Here is an 18,143-nt window from a genome sequence, read left to right as displayed (position 1 = left end):
AGTGGGGACTATTTCTTACACCATTAGCAAATCATCTAATCATCTGGGTATACAACTGCTTGAGGTGATCCATTAGTCATAATCACTTGAACAATGATACTCTGGCTATAAATATGTTCAGACATAATCACATTACGTATTGCAATATCAGGCCTACACTATCCATGACCCTATTTAGATCATTGATCAGTTTGAAAGAGATCATGTGACACGTGATCTAGCCTGGTGTGTGTTTACTATTTGTTCTAGAATGGGACAACAGCGGAGTTGCAGAAGGAACAAAGCAATGAGTGGTTTCTCCCTCTCCAGACAACTTAAATTTCAAACACTGGCTCTGATTTTAACTAACTGCTATAATGCTTTTTAAAAAAAAGGAGGCGAAAGGGGCTGCAGAGGCTGGAGATCAGAGTCAAGATTAGAGTGGTGCTGGAAAAGCACAGCAGGTCAGGCAGCATCCATGGAGCAGGAAAATTAACACTTTGGGACAAAACCCTTCATTCTTCATGAAGGGCTTTGTCCCGAAATGTCGATTTTCCTGCTCCTCTTTTTAAAAAAAGTATTCAATCCAAAAGCTGCCACCTTCAGTGAAACAGAACCTGTCCAGCTACACCATCAAGGCATCTTGATGCCAACAGCAACAGGACTGAGATCAGCCGGAAGCCAGCCAAGTCACAAGCTTTTGAGTCAAACACCCCTTCACTGTTGCATTGTCTCTGAATAGTTAATTTATTGTCCCACTGTTATCAGATTCTGCAAATACAAACATTAACTCAGAGACAGAAACGTTAGAGGTTTTTTTTAAAAAGGTTCTTTGCTTAAATAAAACTGAGGGAGATTGTGGAAAATCTGTCTCGAATTTGACTGTCTGCAGGAAGTTGTCACCATTCTCTGCTTCATGATATGAATCCTGAGATTCTCACCAATGGATCCATCAGACACAATAGATATGCAAACTGGGTCAAGCAGTGCTGCATGATTGCTCTTTCCAAATCTTCCTTGCTGCAACGGTCTGTCTCCATGAAGTTCCTGGCCAGAGTGGAGCTAACCTACATGAAGAGTGGGAAACCGTTCAACCGTTGACATTTCCAGGCCAGACGCTAGCCTGTGTGCACACTCAGAGACCTAGCTACAAAACATCAACAACACATTGAGCAAGGCATTTTAGAAAATGAGCTTTAGATTAAATATCCAGAAATAAAAGGTACTCTACCAGACTATTCCACACACAGCCTACCCCGCCATCAAAATCCACGGCAAGATCCTAGGCCTAGACAACATGAATCATTTCCCTTACCTCAGTAGTTTTCTCTCACTGTGAGCAGATGTTGACAATGAAACCCAATATTAACCCAAATGTACCAGGGCAGTTTTTAGATGCCTCAGGAATCATGTTCAAAGTCCAAGAACTCAAACCTGCCATTAAGCTCATGGTCTACAGAGCAGCATAGTCCCCACTCTCCTATATACATGAGAAACATAGACCTTGTACAGCAGACACCTGAAAACCCTGCAGAGTTATAACTACCTCCACCTTGGTACACTTCTAATCTACTGGCAAACAGGTGTACCAGTGAGATAGTCCTCTCTCAGACCAATATCTCCAGCATTAAGGTCCATATGACCAGTTGTGATGGGCAGCCCACATTATCTGCATGCCTAACATAAGTGCAATACTCCGAGCTCTGCAATGAATAGGATTCACTAGGAATGCAGATAAAATGCTACACCTGAAAGCCTTCCTAAGCAAATACAAAATCCGCATTGAAACACTGCCATCGCTTGGCCTAGAATGCACAAAATGGTGAAGCGCCAGTGAAGGCAGCAACCACTGAGTGGAGCACCTGGAAGCCAAGTGTGAGCAGCAGAAAGAGCATGTAGAATCCAAAGAGTCTCACCCCTCCTTGCCTCAAACAACATCTGGGGCAGAGTTTGAGGCTCCAGTATCAGATTATTCAACCACCGCAGAACCCAACATTTCACCCTGGGTGGAAGCAAGTCATCTTTGAACCTGAAAGACCACCAAAGATGTTGAGAGAGAGAAAGAAATTGGAATTTTTCTTCACAATTTTACTTAGATTAAGTTAAATACAGTAAAACTTGCCTTTTTTACAACAATGAAATCTGACTGATTGTGTCTTCTATATGATCACAACATGTAAACAGTTACACATTCACTGAATTGGCAAGTATATCTTTCCCAAAAAAAACTTGTTGGGATCAAATGAGGAGGGGGACAAGCAGGGATGATTGCAACAAGTGACTCAAATTGCTTAAAGTTAGCTCACTCAGAATTATCTGTTCTCCAGTAAAACAAGTTATTAAAAAGTGGAGACCTAGAAAAAAAAAGTGAAAAATCCATCCATTTGGAAATATATACACATGCTGTCAAAATTAGGCTTTTCTGATAGAATGACTAATATTTTCAACTATCTAAAGCTTGTATATTCTGAGAGAAAATAAAAGTGTCAAAAAAACTGATTAATTGAAGGAATGAAAGCATGCACAAGTAATAGCAAAGTTGTAATGACTTTTATTAATTCAGACATCAAACAGTCATGCTGGTGACCTCAAACATTACTAAAATCAGAAAAGTACATTCTTTCTCTGGCAACATTTAAACCATTCCAGAACTGATTTAGGAATAGGTCATTTTTAGCACACATTGGGGGCCTTTTCAGTGAAGCATGCATAGCAATAATAGTAAACTGTACACAACCCGTCATTTGACCAGGCGAAGTTTTAAGCTCAACAGCTAAACATGCTTTAACAAACAAGCCCCATATCCTTCTTCTCAACATAACTTGTGCAAAACACAACATGGAACAAAGCTTTCAGCTTTCATTTAAAAAAAACAACTTCCCTTTGATTTAGTTTCATTGTCAGTATTCACATGTGCATTTACGCTTAAAAAAACATATCTGACTCCATTATCAAGGTATCTGGAGAAAATGAAATAGCCAATGTTCATATGTAGAGAATGAAAAAGAGATTTGGCAAGAGAAAATTTCTTATCCATCATGATTGTTTTAATATTTTAAATCTACATGTATCTGCGAGATTGTTTTGACATGCAGCCTTCAGCTCCTCTTAACTGCTACCAACTCTGTTAACTTCAGTTGTGGTTTGCCCAGACCTGAAACTTAGTCACAAAACCAGGCGCCCATCTCAAATGTCAGCAGCTCCAAGACATCAATCCCTGATTTATGAACTGTAAAGTGAGCACTTTCACCACTTCTATCGGGCCACGCCAGGTGGCATTTTAAAAAAAAGCTTAGAAATTAACAGTGACAAAGCTTCGCCCCCAACTTTACACAAAAACATGGGGAATGTGGCCTCTTTCACAAATAAGCCATGAACACTACCAATGAGCAGCCAGACTGCATTGTTGACATTGCAGATGCATATGGAATAGACTGGGACATTTTCCAATGTACTTGCATTGCTGGAAATTCTGAATTTGCACTATCGAGTTATTGCAAAAATTCCCACTTTCTATTACAAACATGACAAATGGATAAAAATTAGCTTGCACTATAGGCCTTTCAATATTCCTATAGTGAACACTTAAAAAAACACCGTTCAATAAATATAAATCTGTCTGGCAGTGCAAGACCACCCAGTGGATATAACAATATTCTTCACAATTACTACTGCACTTTATTTGTACAAAAGACTGAGTTGTCATTCTGCAGAAGAAGCCTCCAGTTCCTCATTACCTCATGTAGCAGCAACATGTTCTTCATGAATGTCTAAATGTAGATTAGCCTCTTGAAATTAACAAAAGTGCATTCAAAATCATTTTAGGCATTGATGAAAAATCTTATTTAGGTTGCAAATAATTAAAAAGTAACATTCATAGTGGTTCCAATTCCCAAGAAACACCATAGAATAATGCAACACTTTACTGCACAACAAATCAAATCCTAAATAAAGAATTAATTGTCTCCATTCTGTTGCAAGCAAAATATGGTTGCAACTATAGCTCCTTTTACAGAATTCTCTGTTGAGCTGGTAGAATACTGTCACTGAACAAAGGCATGATATTGGATCCTGGGCTTCAATGAAGAGACTTCTACAGCAGTAGTGGTGTTCTACTGTAGCACTAGACCAACCTGCAAGAAACAAAATTCAAAACATTCAGTAAAGCAGGGGGAGGATATATAAGCTTTGGAAAAGGCTGTAGAAATTTGAGCTCAACAGTTCAAAAATTTGATAATTAAACATGAATATCACTGAAACTTGAGTTTTACTTGGCAGAAGGTAGTTTTGTTTTAAAAGACAAGAAAGTAGAACCAGGTGTAGGGTTTAAAAGTTATTATGAATAAAGTGGCAAATGTTTAGAGTAATTTAAAACAAAGAACTGAGGATGCTGGAGATCTAAAACAAAAACAGAAATTGCTGGAGAAACTCAGCAGATCTCGCAGCATCTGTGGGAAGAAAGCAGAGTTAATATTTCCAGTCCAGTGACTCAGACTACAGACAGGAGGTGGAAGACCTGGGAAAATGGTGCACTGAGAACAACCTAGTTCTCAATGCCAGCAAAAGCAAGGAACTCATTATTGACTTTTGGCAGGATGTTATTCATGTCCCCCAACACATTCACAGCACAGAGGTGGAACGAGTGGAGAATGTCAAGCTCCTGAAAATGGTCATCCACAACAAGCTTTCTTGGACCTTTCATGTGAATGCACTGGTTACAAAGGCCCAACAACATCTCTTCAAGGAAATCTGGCATGACAGCAAATATCCTTGCCAACCTCTATAGGTGCGCCATCAACAGCATACTGTCTTGATGTATCACTACCTGGTATGGCAACTGTACCATTCAAGATCGGAGACGGTTACAGACGGTGAACTTGGCCCAGATAATCACAAAGGCTAACCTCCATGTATAGAATCCATCTACCATGCCCGTTGTCAAGGAAAGGCCGCCAGCATTCTCAAAAATCCATCCCACCTGGCAATGTTTTTCTACAACCTCTACCATAAGGGAGAAGATACAGAAGCCTGAACACATGCACCAGCTGGTTTGGTAACAGTTTCTACCCTACTGTTATTAGAACGCTGAATGGACTCACAGACTCTTAACATTCGCTTGTCCCTGTGTTTTTGTTTTTGCCGCTGTTTACCTATTATTTACTTGTCTATGCTACTTAATGCTAGGATCTGCCTGAAATGCTCACAAGTCAAAGCTTTTCACCGCACAATAAATTCAATCCAATTCAATCAGAACTTCTGATCAAAATTCAAATTCAATGGACACATTTGGAAATAAAAGCTAGTCGCATGAATAATGACCATGAAACTATAGATTCGGATAAAATCTCATCTCATTCACTAATGGCTTTTAGGGAAGGCTATCAGCTATCCTTACGAGGTCTGAAATTACACAAATTACTCCAGACGCACAGCCATCTGGCTGACTGGTTAACTGCCTTTTCCAATGGTCTACTGGAATACACTCAGACCAGGCTAATTATAGAAGGCCAACAAATATCAGGCTTGCCAGAAATGTGCATATCACATTTAAAAAATAAAAATCTGAGTACTTTCCTGGCTTCTTTATGTCCATCTCACAGCATACATTCCCACTGAAATTCTTATCAGTCGCACATGTGAACATATTAATACTCTAGCTCCTTATCCAAGTCATTAATACAGCTTGTAAATAGTTCAGGCCCAATGTTCCTTGTAACACCCCAATAGTTATAACCTGTTAATCTGAAAATAACCTGTTATTCCTAGTCTGTTTACTGTTGGTTAACTAATCCTAAATCAATGTGAGATATATTACCCTCAATCCCAATCGCCTTAATTTTATCTAATTACCACTGGCATAATTTTTGAAAATTCAAATAGATTATATCAATGGATCCTGTGACGCACCCTTACAGCCACCTCCTCAAACAAAATCTAGATTTATCAAATCTGATGCTCCTCAATACTATGTGTTGACTTTGCCCAAAGATACAAACTATTAAGTACCTTGTTATCACGACCCAATAATATTTTCTAGCATGTTTCTTACTGCTGATGTCAGGCCACATGACCTATAGTTCACTTTTTGATCCCTGCCTCCCTTCTCAAATAATGGCATTGAGTTTACTACCGCCCAATTTCCACAAATTGTTTTAGAATTTACGAATTTGGCAAAATTGAAAACAAGGCAAATACTACTTCTGTAGCTATCCCTTTTAAAGTTCTAGGGTGCAGGACATCATGAAGTTCTATTAATTTCTCCAGTCCTATTTCTCTATTAATATACTATCCTAAGTTCCTACTTTGAATGGATTCTTAGTTTTCATGATCGCTACATCACTTTTTTCAAACTTTCAGACAAATCTGAAATATTTGTTTAATATCTGACACTTCCATGTTCCTCATTCCAATTGCTATCTCTGCCTTTAAGACTGTAGCTCAGATTGAGGTTCTGGATGCAGGTTTGTTCGCTGAGTTGGAAGGTTCATTTTCAGATATTTCGTCGCCATACTAGGTAACATCTTCAGTGAGCCTCTGGATGGAGCACTGGTGGTGTAGCCCGCTTTCTATTTATGTTTGTGTTTCCTAGTGGTGGCTATGTAATTTCCTGCGGTGACATCATTTTCTGTTCTTTTTCTCAGGGGATGGTAAATGGGATCCAAGTCAATGAGTTTGTTGATTGAGTTCTAATTGGAATGCCATGCTTCTAGGAATTCTCATGCGTGTCTCTGTTTGGCTTGTCCGAGGATGGTTGTGTTGTCCCAGTCGAAGTGGTGTCCTTCCTCATCTGTATGTAAGGATACTAGTGAGAGAGGGTCATGTCTTTTTGTGGCTAGTTGATGTTCACATATCCTGGTGGTTAGTTTTCGCCCTGTTTGTCCAATGCAGTGTTTGTTACAGTTCTTGTGAAGTTTTTTTTAACTTCCATAATGTTTACTTTCATTAATCTCTAGGTAGCTAACGTAAAATGGAGAGAGAAATTTTTACATGTTTTACAAGTTGAATCTCATTTTTTGTCAGTTTGTCAGCTTTTGTTTACTTTTTCAATCAACTGAATCCTCAGGTTCACTAATATGTTTGGAAGTATTACAAGTCTCTTCCTTTCATCTAATATTCTTTTAATGTCTCATTAGCCATGGTTGGATCATCCCTTGATTGGTAGTTTAATCCTCAAAGAAATGCATAATTCTTCGAAAACTTACCATCACCTAACTGCCATCATATTTTAAAAATCTAGTTTCACAATCTACCTTAACTATCTCATCCCTCAGATCTTCATAGATTGCTTTGATTAGATTTAAGATTTGAATTCAGTATTTAATTAGATCACTACCAAACCCAATATAAAATTCTGTTGTTATTATCTCTTCTTCCCAGTGAATTGCCAGTGAAAGATTATTAAGTAAATGATTTTGAGATTTTTTATGAATTTTGTCCCCAACATTACTGTCACAAATTCAGTTTGCCCAGCCTATATGAAGATTAAAGAAACTCATCCCAACACCCAAATTTTATTATCCTTAAAACTTGTAACGTAATATCCTGATTTACGATCTACCCTACACTGCAAGGGCTGGAAGAAATAGCTTGAAATACAATCAAGCAGCTAACCTGCTCAATAACATTCAGTATGTGTTCCACCTGGACCCCAAAACTGCTGACCTCATGACAACCTTAAATCAAACATGGACAAAAGAGCTGAATTCCAGAGATGGTGGGGAGATTGACTTTGACATCAAGGCTGCCTTTGACCATGTGGTATCAAGGCATTTAGCAAAATTTGAGTTAATAGGATTCTAGGTTTTGTGTGTATCTGTGTGGGAGGAGGAGACACAGGGACATTTTACTTGTTGGAGTCCTAACGGGCATAAAAGGAAGGTAGGTGGGGTTACTGGAGGTCAGTCATCTCAGCTCCAGGACTCCTTGCTCTGGGAACAGATTGTTTGGTTGCCCCTCTCCCTCTCCTGTTTTAATCAATACCTTGCTGACGGTATTTATCAGCAGTCATTTTTAAAACATACATCCATCTCGTGGTCGTTGTGAGATGAGCTTTTCCTAGCTGCCAGTAGTGTTTCTCATGCAACCAACAGATTCAGCTAATTGGCAAGTCCCATTCCCTATGTGCACCAAATACTAGGGAGATTATTCTAATACTCAGGAACATACTTAAAAAGTCCATAAACCTACTCGAGCTGTTGAACAGTCAAAGAACGTGGAATGTGAATGTGTTTTAGAAGAGATTAACTGAGGAAATTTCAATATACTGAATTTGAAGAAAAATTCAATGTGTGCTTTTTTTAAAATAGTGAAGTAATCAATGGGCATTTTATTTCAGCATGGCTCCTGCACTTTGGACATGGTGGTGGCTTGGTAAATTAGTATGAAAGCTTGGGTGGAGAGTCAGGGTTGGGATTGGGGTTATTAAGGGCCATAGGAATGACTAGGGCCATGGCTTGATATGGGGTTCAAGGAAAGTGGATTCAGAGCATTGGGTGGCATAGGTTAGCGTGGATGGAGCATGGGAAGTGTACATCTGGGATAGATAGTGTATGAGGGGTGAATGCTGGCTTTGGTTGCATGAATTTTCCTAACAATCTTAACCACACAATGCTGTGTCTAGTTCCTATTGACAGTCAGAAGCTTCCACTCTCCTTCCAGGTTTATCCAGCCCAGCTCCTGGGGAACTCCACCAGCCTGGAATGAACATCCAAACTCCCAGGTTACCTTGGTTAATTATGCAGAATTAGGAAATTCCTATCGCTGCACTCTGAACCTGGGTCTGAAGTCCAATGCTGGCAATAAAACACTTAACCATCTAAGTATTTGGATGACTGAAATTGGCTGCCCTAGTGCACTTGCAAACTGATAGTGCAATCAGAAAAATTAACTGAATGATTGCTCACATTTGGAAGGGGAGATCATGGGAGACTAGAAAATGAGAAGACCAGGCAAATAGTGTGGGGTCCATGGCTTCAAATCCTACCACAGAATTTAAAATCAATCAATAAAAAAAAGCTGAAACATGAAAGCTAGTCTCAATAATGGTGCCATTAAACAATCTTTGGATGCTGTAAAACCCATCTGGCTCAGTAACTACCTTCAGGGAAAGAAATGTGCTATCTATATGCGAGTTGGCTTACATGTGACTTCAGACAGATAGTAACATGGTTGACTCTTAACTGCCTTGCAAGCAATACCTATATCCCATGAAAGAAACAAAGAAAGGGTAGTGCAGGTCCAAGAACAAGTAGCCTCAGTGTTTATAATTTAGATATAAATGTTTCTCACCTTTTCCGGTTCCATGTCTGGGCACCTCCAATTGTACAAATAGTACTGTAAGTTACCATCACCTATGCCAAATTTTAATTTTTCTAGGAATGTTTTGTTTTCCATCAGATCAAGTGCATTCAACACATCAAATCCTTTCTGTAAAGGGAAAATGGAATATTTATCAGGGAAAAAAAGTGGGATTGATAGCACCAGAAAACCATCAAAAATCATTTCCTTGGTAAAGAATTTTCTTGCATGGTGCCTGAATAACTTCACTTGCCAAACAAGAACAGCACAACTTTTAAAATATATTGATAAATAACTGTTTACCAGACGACAATGAGAGCTGCTAATAGTCCAGAAATAGTCGTGTGCAGGAAGAAAGCAGAGAACAAAATACAGAACTGGAGATCAGAATAAAATCATGACAATAATACTGCTTTCTTTTGTTGGTCAGAGTATTGAGTACAGGAGGTGGGAGTACATGTTGCGGCTGTACAGGACATTAGTTCGGCCACTTTTGGAATATTGCTTGCAATCTGGTCTTCCTACCTGAAGGATGTTGTGAAACATGAAAGGGTTCAGAAAAGATTTACAAGGATATTGCCAGGGTTGGAGGATTTGAGCTATTGGGAGAGCTTGAATAGGCTAGGGCTGTTTTTCCTGGACTGTCGAAGGCTGAGGGATGACCTTATAGAAGTTTATAAAATCATGAGGGGCATGGATAGGGTAAATAGGCAAGGTCTTTTCCCTGGGGTGGGGGAGTCCAGAACTACAGGGCATAGGATTAGGGTGAGAAGGGAAAGATTCAAAAGAGACTTAAGGGGCAACCTTTTCAGGCAGAGGGTGGTACGTGTATGGAATGGGTTGCCAGAGGAAGTGGTGTAGGCTAGTACAATTGCAACATTTAAAAGGCATCTGGATGGGCACGTGAATAGGAAGGGTTTAGAGGGATATGGGCCAGGTTCTGGCAGGTGGGACTAGGGATTTCTGGTTGGCATGGACAAGTTGGACCGAAGGGTCCGTTTCCATGCAGTACATCTCTATGACTCTGAGTTTCTGCGTTTCAACTTGAGCTTGAAAATATCTCATTCTTGAATGTGTAAGAGAATAATTTTCTATCTCCTGCTTCCTAAACAGGCCTTTCTCATTCTGTATTACTAACATCATTCTAAGGAAACAGTCAGTCAGTATGATTACCGAAGTTAAATACTTTCCTGGACTGTAAAGATTAAATTAAAATTACATATCTTACAAGCATAAAATTATACCCTTGTACTGAAAATGCTGACTCTTACCAGGCAGCAGTCCTATTGTGCCAAGCATGCATTTGCTACACACTCAAAGCTCACATAAACAGCTCTTCTTTTGTGTATTTATCTAGACAGTGGCTGCCAGCAAGCTACTAATTAAAGGATAGGATAGGATAACAGCTTAATCATGCATCATCTCACATAAGTGCAATACTTCTGTTAAAATTCACATCATTCTTCATCAGCCTCAAGCTCATCTGAATTGGTGAGTAGATTCAGGGGTTTCTAAATTTTATGACTGTCACCTGACTATTGAAATACAGTGCACCTCTTTTTTAGAAACTACTCTGAATTAGATTAGATTACTTACAGTGTGGAAACAGGCCCTTCAGCCCAACAAGTCCACACCAACCCGCTGAAGCGCAACCCACCCAGACCGCCTCCCCTACATTTACTCCTTCACCTAACACTACGGGCAATTTAGGATGGCCAATTCACCTAACCTGCACATCTTTGGAATGTGGGAGGAAACCGGAGCACCCAGAGGAAACCCATGCAGACACGGAGAGAGAGAATGTGCAAACTCCACACAGTCTGTCGCCCGAGGAGGGAATTGAACCCGGGTCTCTGGCGCTGTGAGGCAGCAGTCCTAACCACTCCGCCACCTTGCCGCTTCTTCTCTAATCATAGATACCAACTTCTGTAACACTAATGTATTGAGTGAGCAGATGTTTATAGCAATTAAGTATGAATGTATAGGTATCTTCAAACCGTAGCAGTCAGAATTTGTGTTATCTTGAGGATGTCTAAAATGGAAACCCAAAGAAAGTCAATGTGTTTCAACTTTAAGATGCACTTGCATTCCACATTCTACTTCTCCCATTAGTCTTCAAATACTTAAAGGTCAAATTTTAACTCTGCTCCTTCATGTATTAAGCTACATTAAAAAATGTTTCCCAAAAACTACAGTTAGAAGTTTTAGCCATGTATGAGTCAGCAGGGTATACATCAAAATGCAGCTGTCAAATAGAGACCATGTTTAATTACAGCTAATTCAAACATATATTTCACCTCATGTTATTTATTCCAGAAACAAACACTATTGATTACATCACTTCAATTTACTAGAACATTCTTGAAAACATCCCACACAAACAATTCATGCTAAACCTAATGATTGCGTTCAAAACATCTTTGTAACTCAGTTAATCATGAATGATTTTATTACGCTGTAGCTATTATGTGTACACTTCAAGAGATGAAATAACAAAAAAAGTTTACCGATTTTGCAATTATTAGTGCATCATTCATAAGATCAATTAATGGGGTTTCGGTGTGAACGTTATAAAAGGAATAGGCAGCCTTAAGATTCTTGTGGACGGGATGATGCATAACTGTGGAAGGTAAAGTGTAGAAGCTCACAAAGTCTGTCAGCTCGCCATTAGCACCCTGAAAGAAAATAAATAGTTGTTTAAGAAGGCCAATTGTCAAAATGTTAAAAATCAAAGTAGTTTGAAACAAATTTAGACTCTAACATACAAACTATGGTGTATTCTAATTCAAAACTTGTTTAATTTCACTTCAACTATACTCTATTATTTGGAAGGCATATACAAGTCTTAGCTCAGTCCTTTTTCCAGTGAAACTCAATTTAATAAGTTCAGTGTCTCTTTACAAATTAGTGTGCATAAGGCATGAAATCATTGTGAACATTTCTTGGAACCTCTTCTAAAGCATCTCAATCTTTATTAAGGTAGGGACACTCCATAGTCCAGAATTAGCCTCGCCACTGAGTATATGATGTCAGAACAACTCGTTTGAATTTAGTCCCAATGACCTCCTGCACCTGCCTTATTTGACTGGACACTGTCAATCCGCATAATCAGATAGCTGTAAAACTAATTAATCCAACCCTTTCAAATTCAGGCATCCAAAAACCATACTACCTCTTCGTAGTACAGTACCTAATGCCTCCAGGATTTTCATCTCTGCTATTTTATTTAGTAGTTGCTTCCAAACAATGAACACTTTGCATGAACGATTTCCTGATGTCGTCCACAAGTAACCTTGCACTAATCTTAACCATCATGAACAAGAGTTAACATGTATAAAAAAAGAGAAGCACATAAATGCAGACAAAAGATCAAATACCCAGCCTTACCAACATTGTTAAGATCTATTACCTACATTTCTAAAAGACCTATTCTACATTTACTTTTTAAAAAACTGAAAATATTCATCTCTAAAACTTAACTGAACAATAGTGTGAAGCAATTTGTAGAAGGGTAGATACCAGGTTGATTAAAGATTAAGCTAGCTTCACTTCTACGGGAGTACCATTAGCTCAGAAATGTAAAGCAGCATGGAAACCGGGCATGAACATATCATGTTGCCACATAGACAGGCAATTTGATGAAGAAATATGTTAAGAAACTAAGATATTTAAAGAAACATCACCTTTTTCTCATGTTTCCTGGACAATGAATCATTTTGATTCTCAATTCCCAATTAGCTATTAGCAGGGAGAGGGAAGGAAACTTAAATGCCTTTACGGTGCTTGAATGGTAATGTTAATAGACAACACAGCTGGTCAGTTACTTGCTGGACAGCATGCAGAGATTTGAAATATGGAAAATAGTATTAACATTTAAACATTAATTTCCAAAATTTTCATGATACTGGATTCTACATTCTCAGGCTGTAATCAGCTACACATGCTGTGTTTTTTTTTTAAGCTAACTTCACTTTTAAAAATAAACTTTTTAATTTTCCCTTAAAATTCGCTATTCTGTCACCAGAATCGGTTGGGATAAAGTGGAGATAGAGCATCTGAATTGTAATTGATAGCAATAGACAAGGAGTGTTTTCCAATAATCTATTCTTTATATTATTAATTCATGAACTGAATAAAATAATGGAGTGTTTACTTGTTGAAGTTTGCAAATATCAAGTTAAGAGCTACACTAAGTAGGAAAGATGGGGCAGAAAGTTACACGGGACTAGACAGATAGTTATTTTAATCCATCCTTTTCGATACAACAATAGGGTATTTGAACCAGGAGGTAGGGACACCATCACCATGCCAAGAGACACTAGGACTAGACAGGTTAAGTCAGTGGGCAAACAGAGTTCAACTGTTTGCAAAGTAATTTGGGAGAGCAAATACACAAATCATGAAAAGTCAGCAAATAGGTACAAAAGTATGCAGGGCTAATGGAATTATCTCAATGAGTGTGGAATATAAAAAGGAATAAGTCATTTTGCAGTTGTGTAGAACCTTTGTCAGATTCCATTTGACAGGAAAGATGAACTGATCTTGTTGAAAGTGTGCAATGTACATTCAAAAGAATAGGTTCTAAGGGTTAAATTATTCAGCAGGTTCTGACTGCCAACCTCCTAATTGTCATAAAAGCAAATTACTTCAGATACTGGAATCTGAAACCAAAAGAGAAAACGCTGGAACATTTCAGCAGGTCTAACAGCATCTGTAAGGAGAGAAAACAGCTGACGTTTCGAGTCTAACTGACCCTTTGTCAAAACTACATCTTCTTACAGATGCTGCCAGACCTGCTGAGATTTTCCAGCATTTTCTCTTTTGGCCTCTAATTGTCTTTTGCAAACAGGAGGCACTTTTCATTTCAGTAGTGCATTTCATCCACAGAAGTGAGGGATCAATCAGGTCCCCAACTGCACCAGGCAACTAGCTCAGTTATCTTGCCCACCTCCTGATAATTTGTCACTAGCTGACAAAGATTACCCAAATATCTTGAGTTCGTTTCTTAGTCACACTACCGTAGTGTTCAAGATGAAGCAATCTCAGGCTATAAAATTAATTTTTCAAAATCAGAGGCTATGCCAATGGGTGGCCTTGCTATAACACCCCACTTAGTGGACGGATCCCTTTTTCCCTTTCGTTGGTCCCTGGAGGGCTTCTTATATTTAGGCATTTTTATTACTCCAGTATTTGGTGAGTTGTATAAGGCTAATTTTGTGCATTTACTGGAAAGGATAAGGCAGGACCTCCAGCGATGGGGAGACCTTCCAATTTCCTGGTTGGGTAGAATAGCACTAATTAAAATGAATGTCTGCCCGTCTCCTATATCCTATGAGAATGCTTCCGGTGATGCTGCCGAGGATGGCTCTACGTAAATTATATGGCTGGTTGGGTTCCTTTATCTGGAATCATAGGCGGCCCATCAAGTAAAATACCCACTTATTAACCTCTTATTTTCAGACAAGAGGAAAATCATTACAGATCACTGTAAAAACCCTATAATACTAAACACAATTAAGGCTTGGAATATAATGTGGCAAAATGAGGGTAATTCACATAAAACATCCCCCTATGCACCGATAGTGGGAGCATGGGGATTCCAACCGGGGTTTACAGATGCCACTTTTAAACTCTGGAGATCCAGGGGTATCTCATGTTTAAGGGACCTATTTAAAGAAGGGTCCTGATGTCTTTTGAACAGCTGCGTCAGAAATTCGGATTACCTAATGGAGACCTCTTTCGATACTTCCAAATTCAAGATTATATACAGAAGAAGACTACGTTATTAGATAGTCTTTATAAATCAGATAGAGAATGTAGTGTCCTAAGACCAGTGGGGGCATCTTCCGTCAGTACTATTTATCATTTACTACATGATGAAGTATCGGGAGATATGGACAATCTGCTTAAAACATGGGTTCAGGATTTGGGACTAGAAATCTATATAGAAACGTGGAATGATATTTGGCAAAACGCTAGAAGAATTACTATCTGTAACAGAACCCAGACTATCCAGCTGAAGATACTTCATGGGGCCCACATAGCACCGGTTCGACTGGCAAAATTTAAGGCAGGAGCATCTCCAATGTGTCCCAAATGTAAAATAGAGGTGGGCACTCTTGTACATTGCCTATGGACCTGAAATAAGATCCGTAGATATTGGACTAAAGTAGCAAGTACCCTGACAGAAATTTTAGGAACGGAAATTAAAGGACCCCGTATCTCTCCTTTTGGGCTTTTCGAACTTTCCCTCCCTGGACATGTATGGGAAGAGACTATTTTTTCTATTCTCTCTTTCTGTGCAAGGAAAAATATTTTGGTGAACTGGGTGGCTGAGGGCCCCCCTGGACTTTCAAATTGGCACAGATTAATTATGGAATGTATTCCCCTTGACTTCCTTACAAATATGGTGCACCGAAAGACCGAATTATTTTATAAAATATGGCAGCCCTTCTTGAATTACGTAAGTACAGATATTTCGGCTATCCTATCAAGGGCTTTTAGTTAATTGGGATTACAAACCTGGCTGGTCCGGGGCCCCATAGGAGAGGAATCCCGCATGAATACGGGTTTTATTACATCTGATGTTAACACATTCCGAGCATGTAAGAGACTTAAATATACACTCTGTTTAGTTGTAGGTTAGATTAGTAGAAAGTTGAGTTTTGTTTTGTTTACTTTCTGTTTTTTTTTAAGTTTTGGCTATTGTATATTTGATTTAATTGTATATCAATGTTTGTATTTGAGAGTTTTATTTATTTTTGTAAACTTGTAAAAATGTTAAATTTCTAATAAAAATATCTATATAAGATGAAGTAATATGATTGACTCTCAATTGCTCTCTGAAATAGTGTAGCAAGTCACTCAGTTGTATCAACTGTTACAAACTCTAAAGAAAGAAATGGACTCAGACAGACCCTGGAATCGACAGGAAATAATAATGCAAATCGCAGCCCCACTGAATCTGCCAAATCCTTTTTACCAACATCTGAGTGAAAACACAAACATTAGGACAGCTGTTCCAAAGACTAGTCAAACAAGTCATATTCTCAGAATCATAACTTCCAGACACTTTCACCACAATCCTGTCCAACAGGCAGGGTTTAATTATGAGTGCATTCCTCCCATCACTGTGTAAAACTAGTAGGATGGCGAAAAACAGCAAATTCTCTAACAAGAATATTCTACATTTTGTATCAAATGCTTTTAAAGTATGTTGCCATGAGTGTATTCCTTTGTTAAATGGTGTTCAGCAACATAGCTTCCTCTTCTGCCAGTATCCTCAGCATGAGTTCAAGCAGTGCCTAAATTTTTGTAACAAATCAAACTCTGAATAAATTATTTTATGAATCTATAATAATCTATACCTGTGATGCACAATAAGATGACCTTACAACATATTCTTAATTATAAGTATATAACATACAAGTTTTTAAAGCAAAGTACCCAATTCAACAAAAAAATTCTGATTCACTTTTAGAAAGTTTTTCTTAAAAGAAACCCTGAAAAACAAAACAAAAATGTCAATGCTGGAAATCTGAAACAAAAACAGAAATTTGCAAATACTCAGTGGGTTTGGCAATAGCTATGGAGAGAAAGCAGAGTTAATGCTTCAGGTCCAATTTCTGTTTTGTTACTGTTTATTTTTCCTTACCCCTTAAAGAAAATGATTGATCCTTGGATTAAATTTCATATAAGGCTTTTGATCGACATGACTATTTTTCTTGGTTGGTTTAGCTGACTGTCAAGGAATGGAGGAGTAAATGAAAAGTTTATCCTATTTTGTTTTCAAAACAGAACACTACACATGCAGACAAACAATACAACTGCATTACCTCTACCACATAAGTATCAATAATGTTTTCACGGGGCAACAACCAGTGGACTACTTCTTCCTCATTCATCACTGGAGCAAGCTCAAATTGCTTCAGGTAATTGAAGAGCAGCTCTTGTACTTGTTTCATGTCCTTTTGCTCCATTGGCCTCAAACCTGTTGTCTTGGGAGTCTAGCAGAAAAGAAATAATAGAATTGTCATGGTGATAAACAGAATTTGGTATTGCTACTTCTACCCAAAATGCTACATGGCTTCCCTTCATACCATGAAACTTATTTAAACCCAAAGCTGTAGCAATACGAGCATAGCCATCAATGACAACTAGCATAATGTTAATATTTAGTTTCAAAACTAACTTTCCAACAACTACGCCACTGCATATGCTTTATAAGGTAATTATTTCAGTGACAAGGAATTATTCTACCCAATAGTTTGACAAAACAAATACTGCAGTATAAAATACAATTTAAAATGGACAAATTACCAAGTATTGCAGACTTGAAATTGGCCTAATTTTTTCTCTCACTGAAATAAATACCTTAGGAAAGGGGCATTAAGTAGTAAATTAGAAAAGGGCTTCACTATTTCCACAGCATCTATTTTAGGAAGGATGTGATTTGTGGTGCTTACATCTGGTAACCTGTACAGCTTCATAGTTCTCTGTAAAGTCATGTTTCTGCTGAGATGAGAGAACTTCACTTCTACCAGCTTTCTAGGGTTTAGAGATCGATGCCAATACCTTTGAATATAACAGCAGTATTAAACATAAATAATATTCATTGGTAGCTTAGCAACAATGCAATGGATCACAAACTTCCAAGAACATTAACGGCAAACTAAATACAGCCTGAAAGAATTATAGGATCAGTTTTTCTAATTAAGAAAATTAAGTTAAAACCAGATCACAACTGCTGAGTGGTGAGAGCAGTAAATCATAGAATCATCAAAGAATTCCTTTAACATGGAAGCAGGCCATTCCACCCATCAAGTCCACACTGACCCTCCAAACAGCATCTGATCCAGCCTCACCAT

At 38.4% G+C, this 18,143-nt stretch overlaps 1 protein-coding gene across 1 annotated transcript in view; it reads right to left on the bottom strand.

Moving 5' to 3' along the window:
- Window positions 1-2,507: 2,507 nt before the first annotated feature.
- The window catches only part of nmt2 (N-myristoyltransferase 2), a 56,476-nt gene continuing 40,840 nt past the window's right edge, over window positions 2,508-18,143 (bottom strand). The window contains exons 8-12 of the mRNA XM_072575826.1: window positions 17,742-17,850; window positions 17,112-17,282; window positions 11,784-11,951; window positions 9,268-9,405; window positions 2,508-4,112 (exon numbers count right to left, since the gene is read on the bottom strand). Of these exons, the coding sequence (XP_072431927.1) occupies window positions 4,092-4,112; window positions 9,268-9,405; window positions 11,784-11,951; window positions 17,112-17,282; window positions 17,742-17,850 (607 nt within the window). The 3' untranslated portion in view covers window positions 2,508-4,091. The remainder of the gene's footprint in view (window positions 4,113-9,267; window positions 9,406-11,783; window positions 11,952-17,111; window positions 17,283-17,741; window positions 17,851-18,143) is intronic.

This window comes from Chiloscyllium punctatum, chromosome 8 (genome assembly GCF_047496795.1).
Source record: "Chiloscyllium punctatum isolate Juve2018m chromosome 8, sChiPun1.3, whole genome shotgun sequence".
Classification (NCBI taxonomy): domain Eukaryota; kingdom Metazoa; phylum Chordata; class Chondrichthyes; order Orectolobiformes; family Hemiscylliidae; genus Chiloscyllium; species Chiloscyllium punctatum.
The sequence above is the reverse complement of the archived record's forward strand: the minus strand, read 5'-3'. Positions and strand labels throughout refer to the sequence as shown.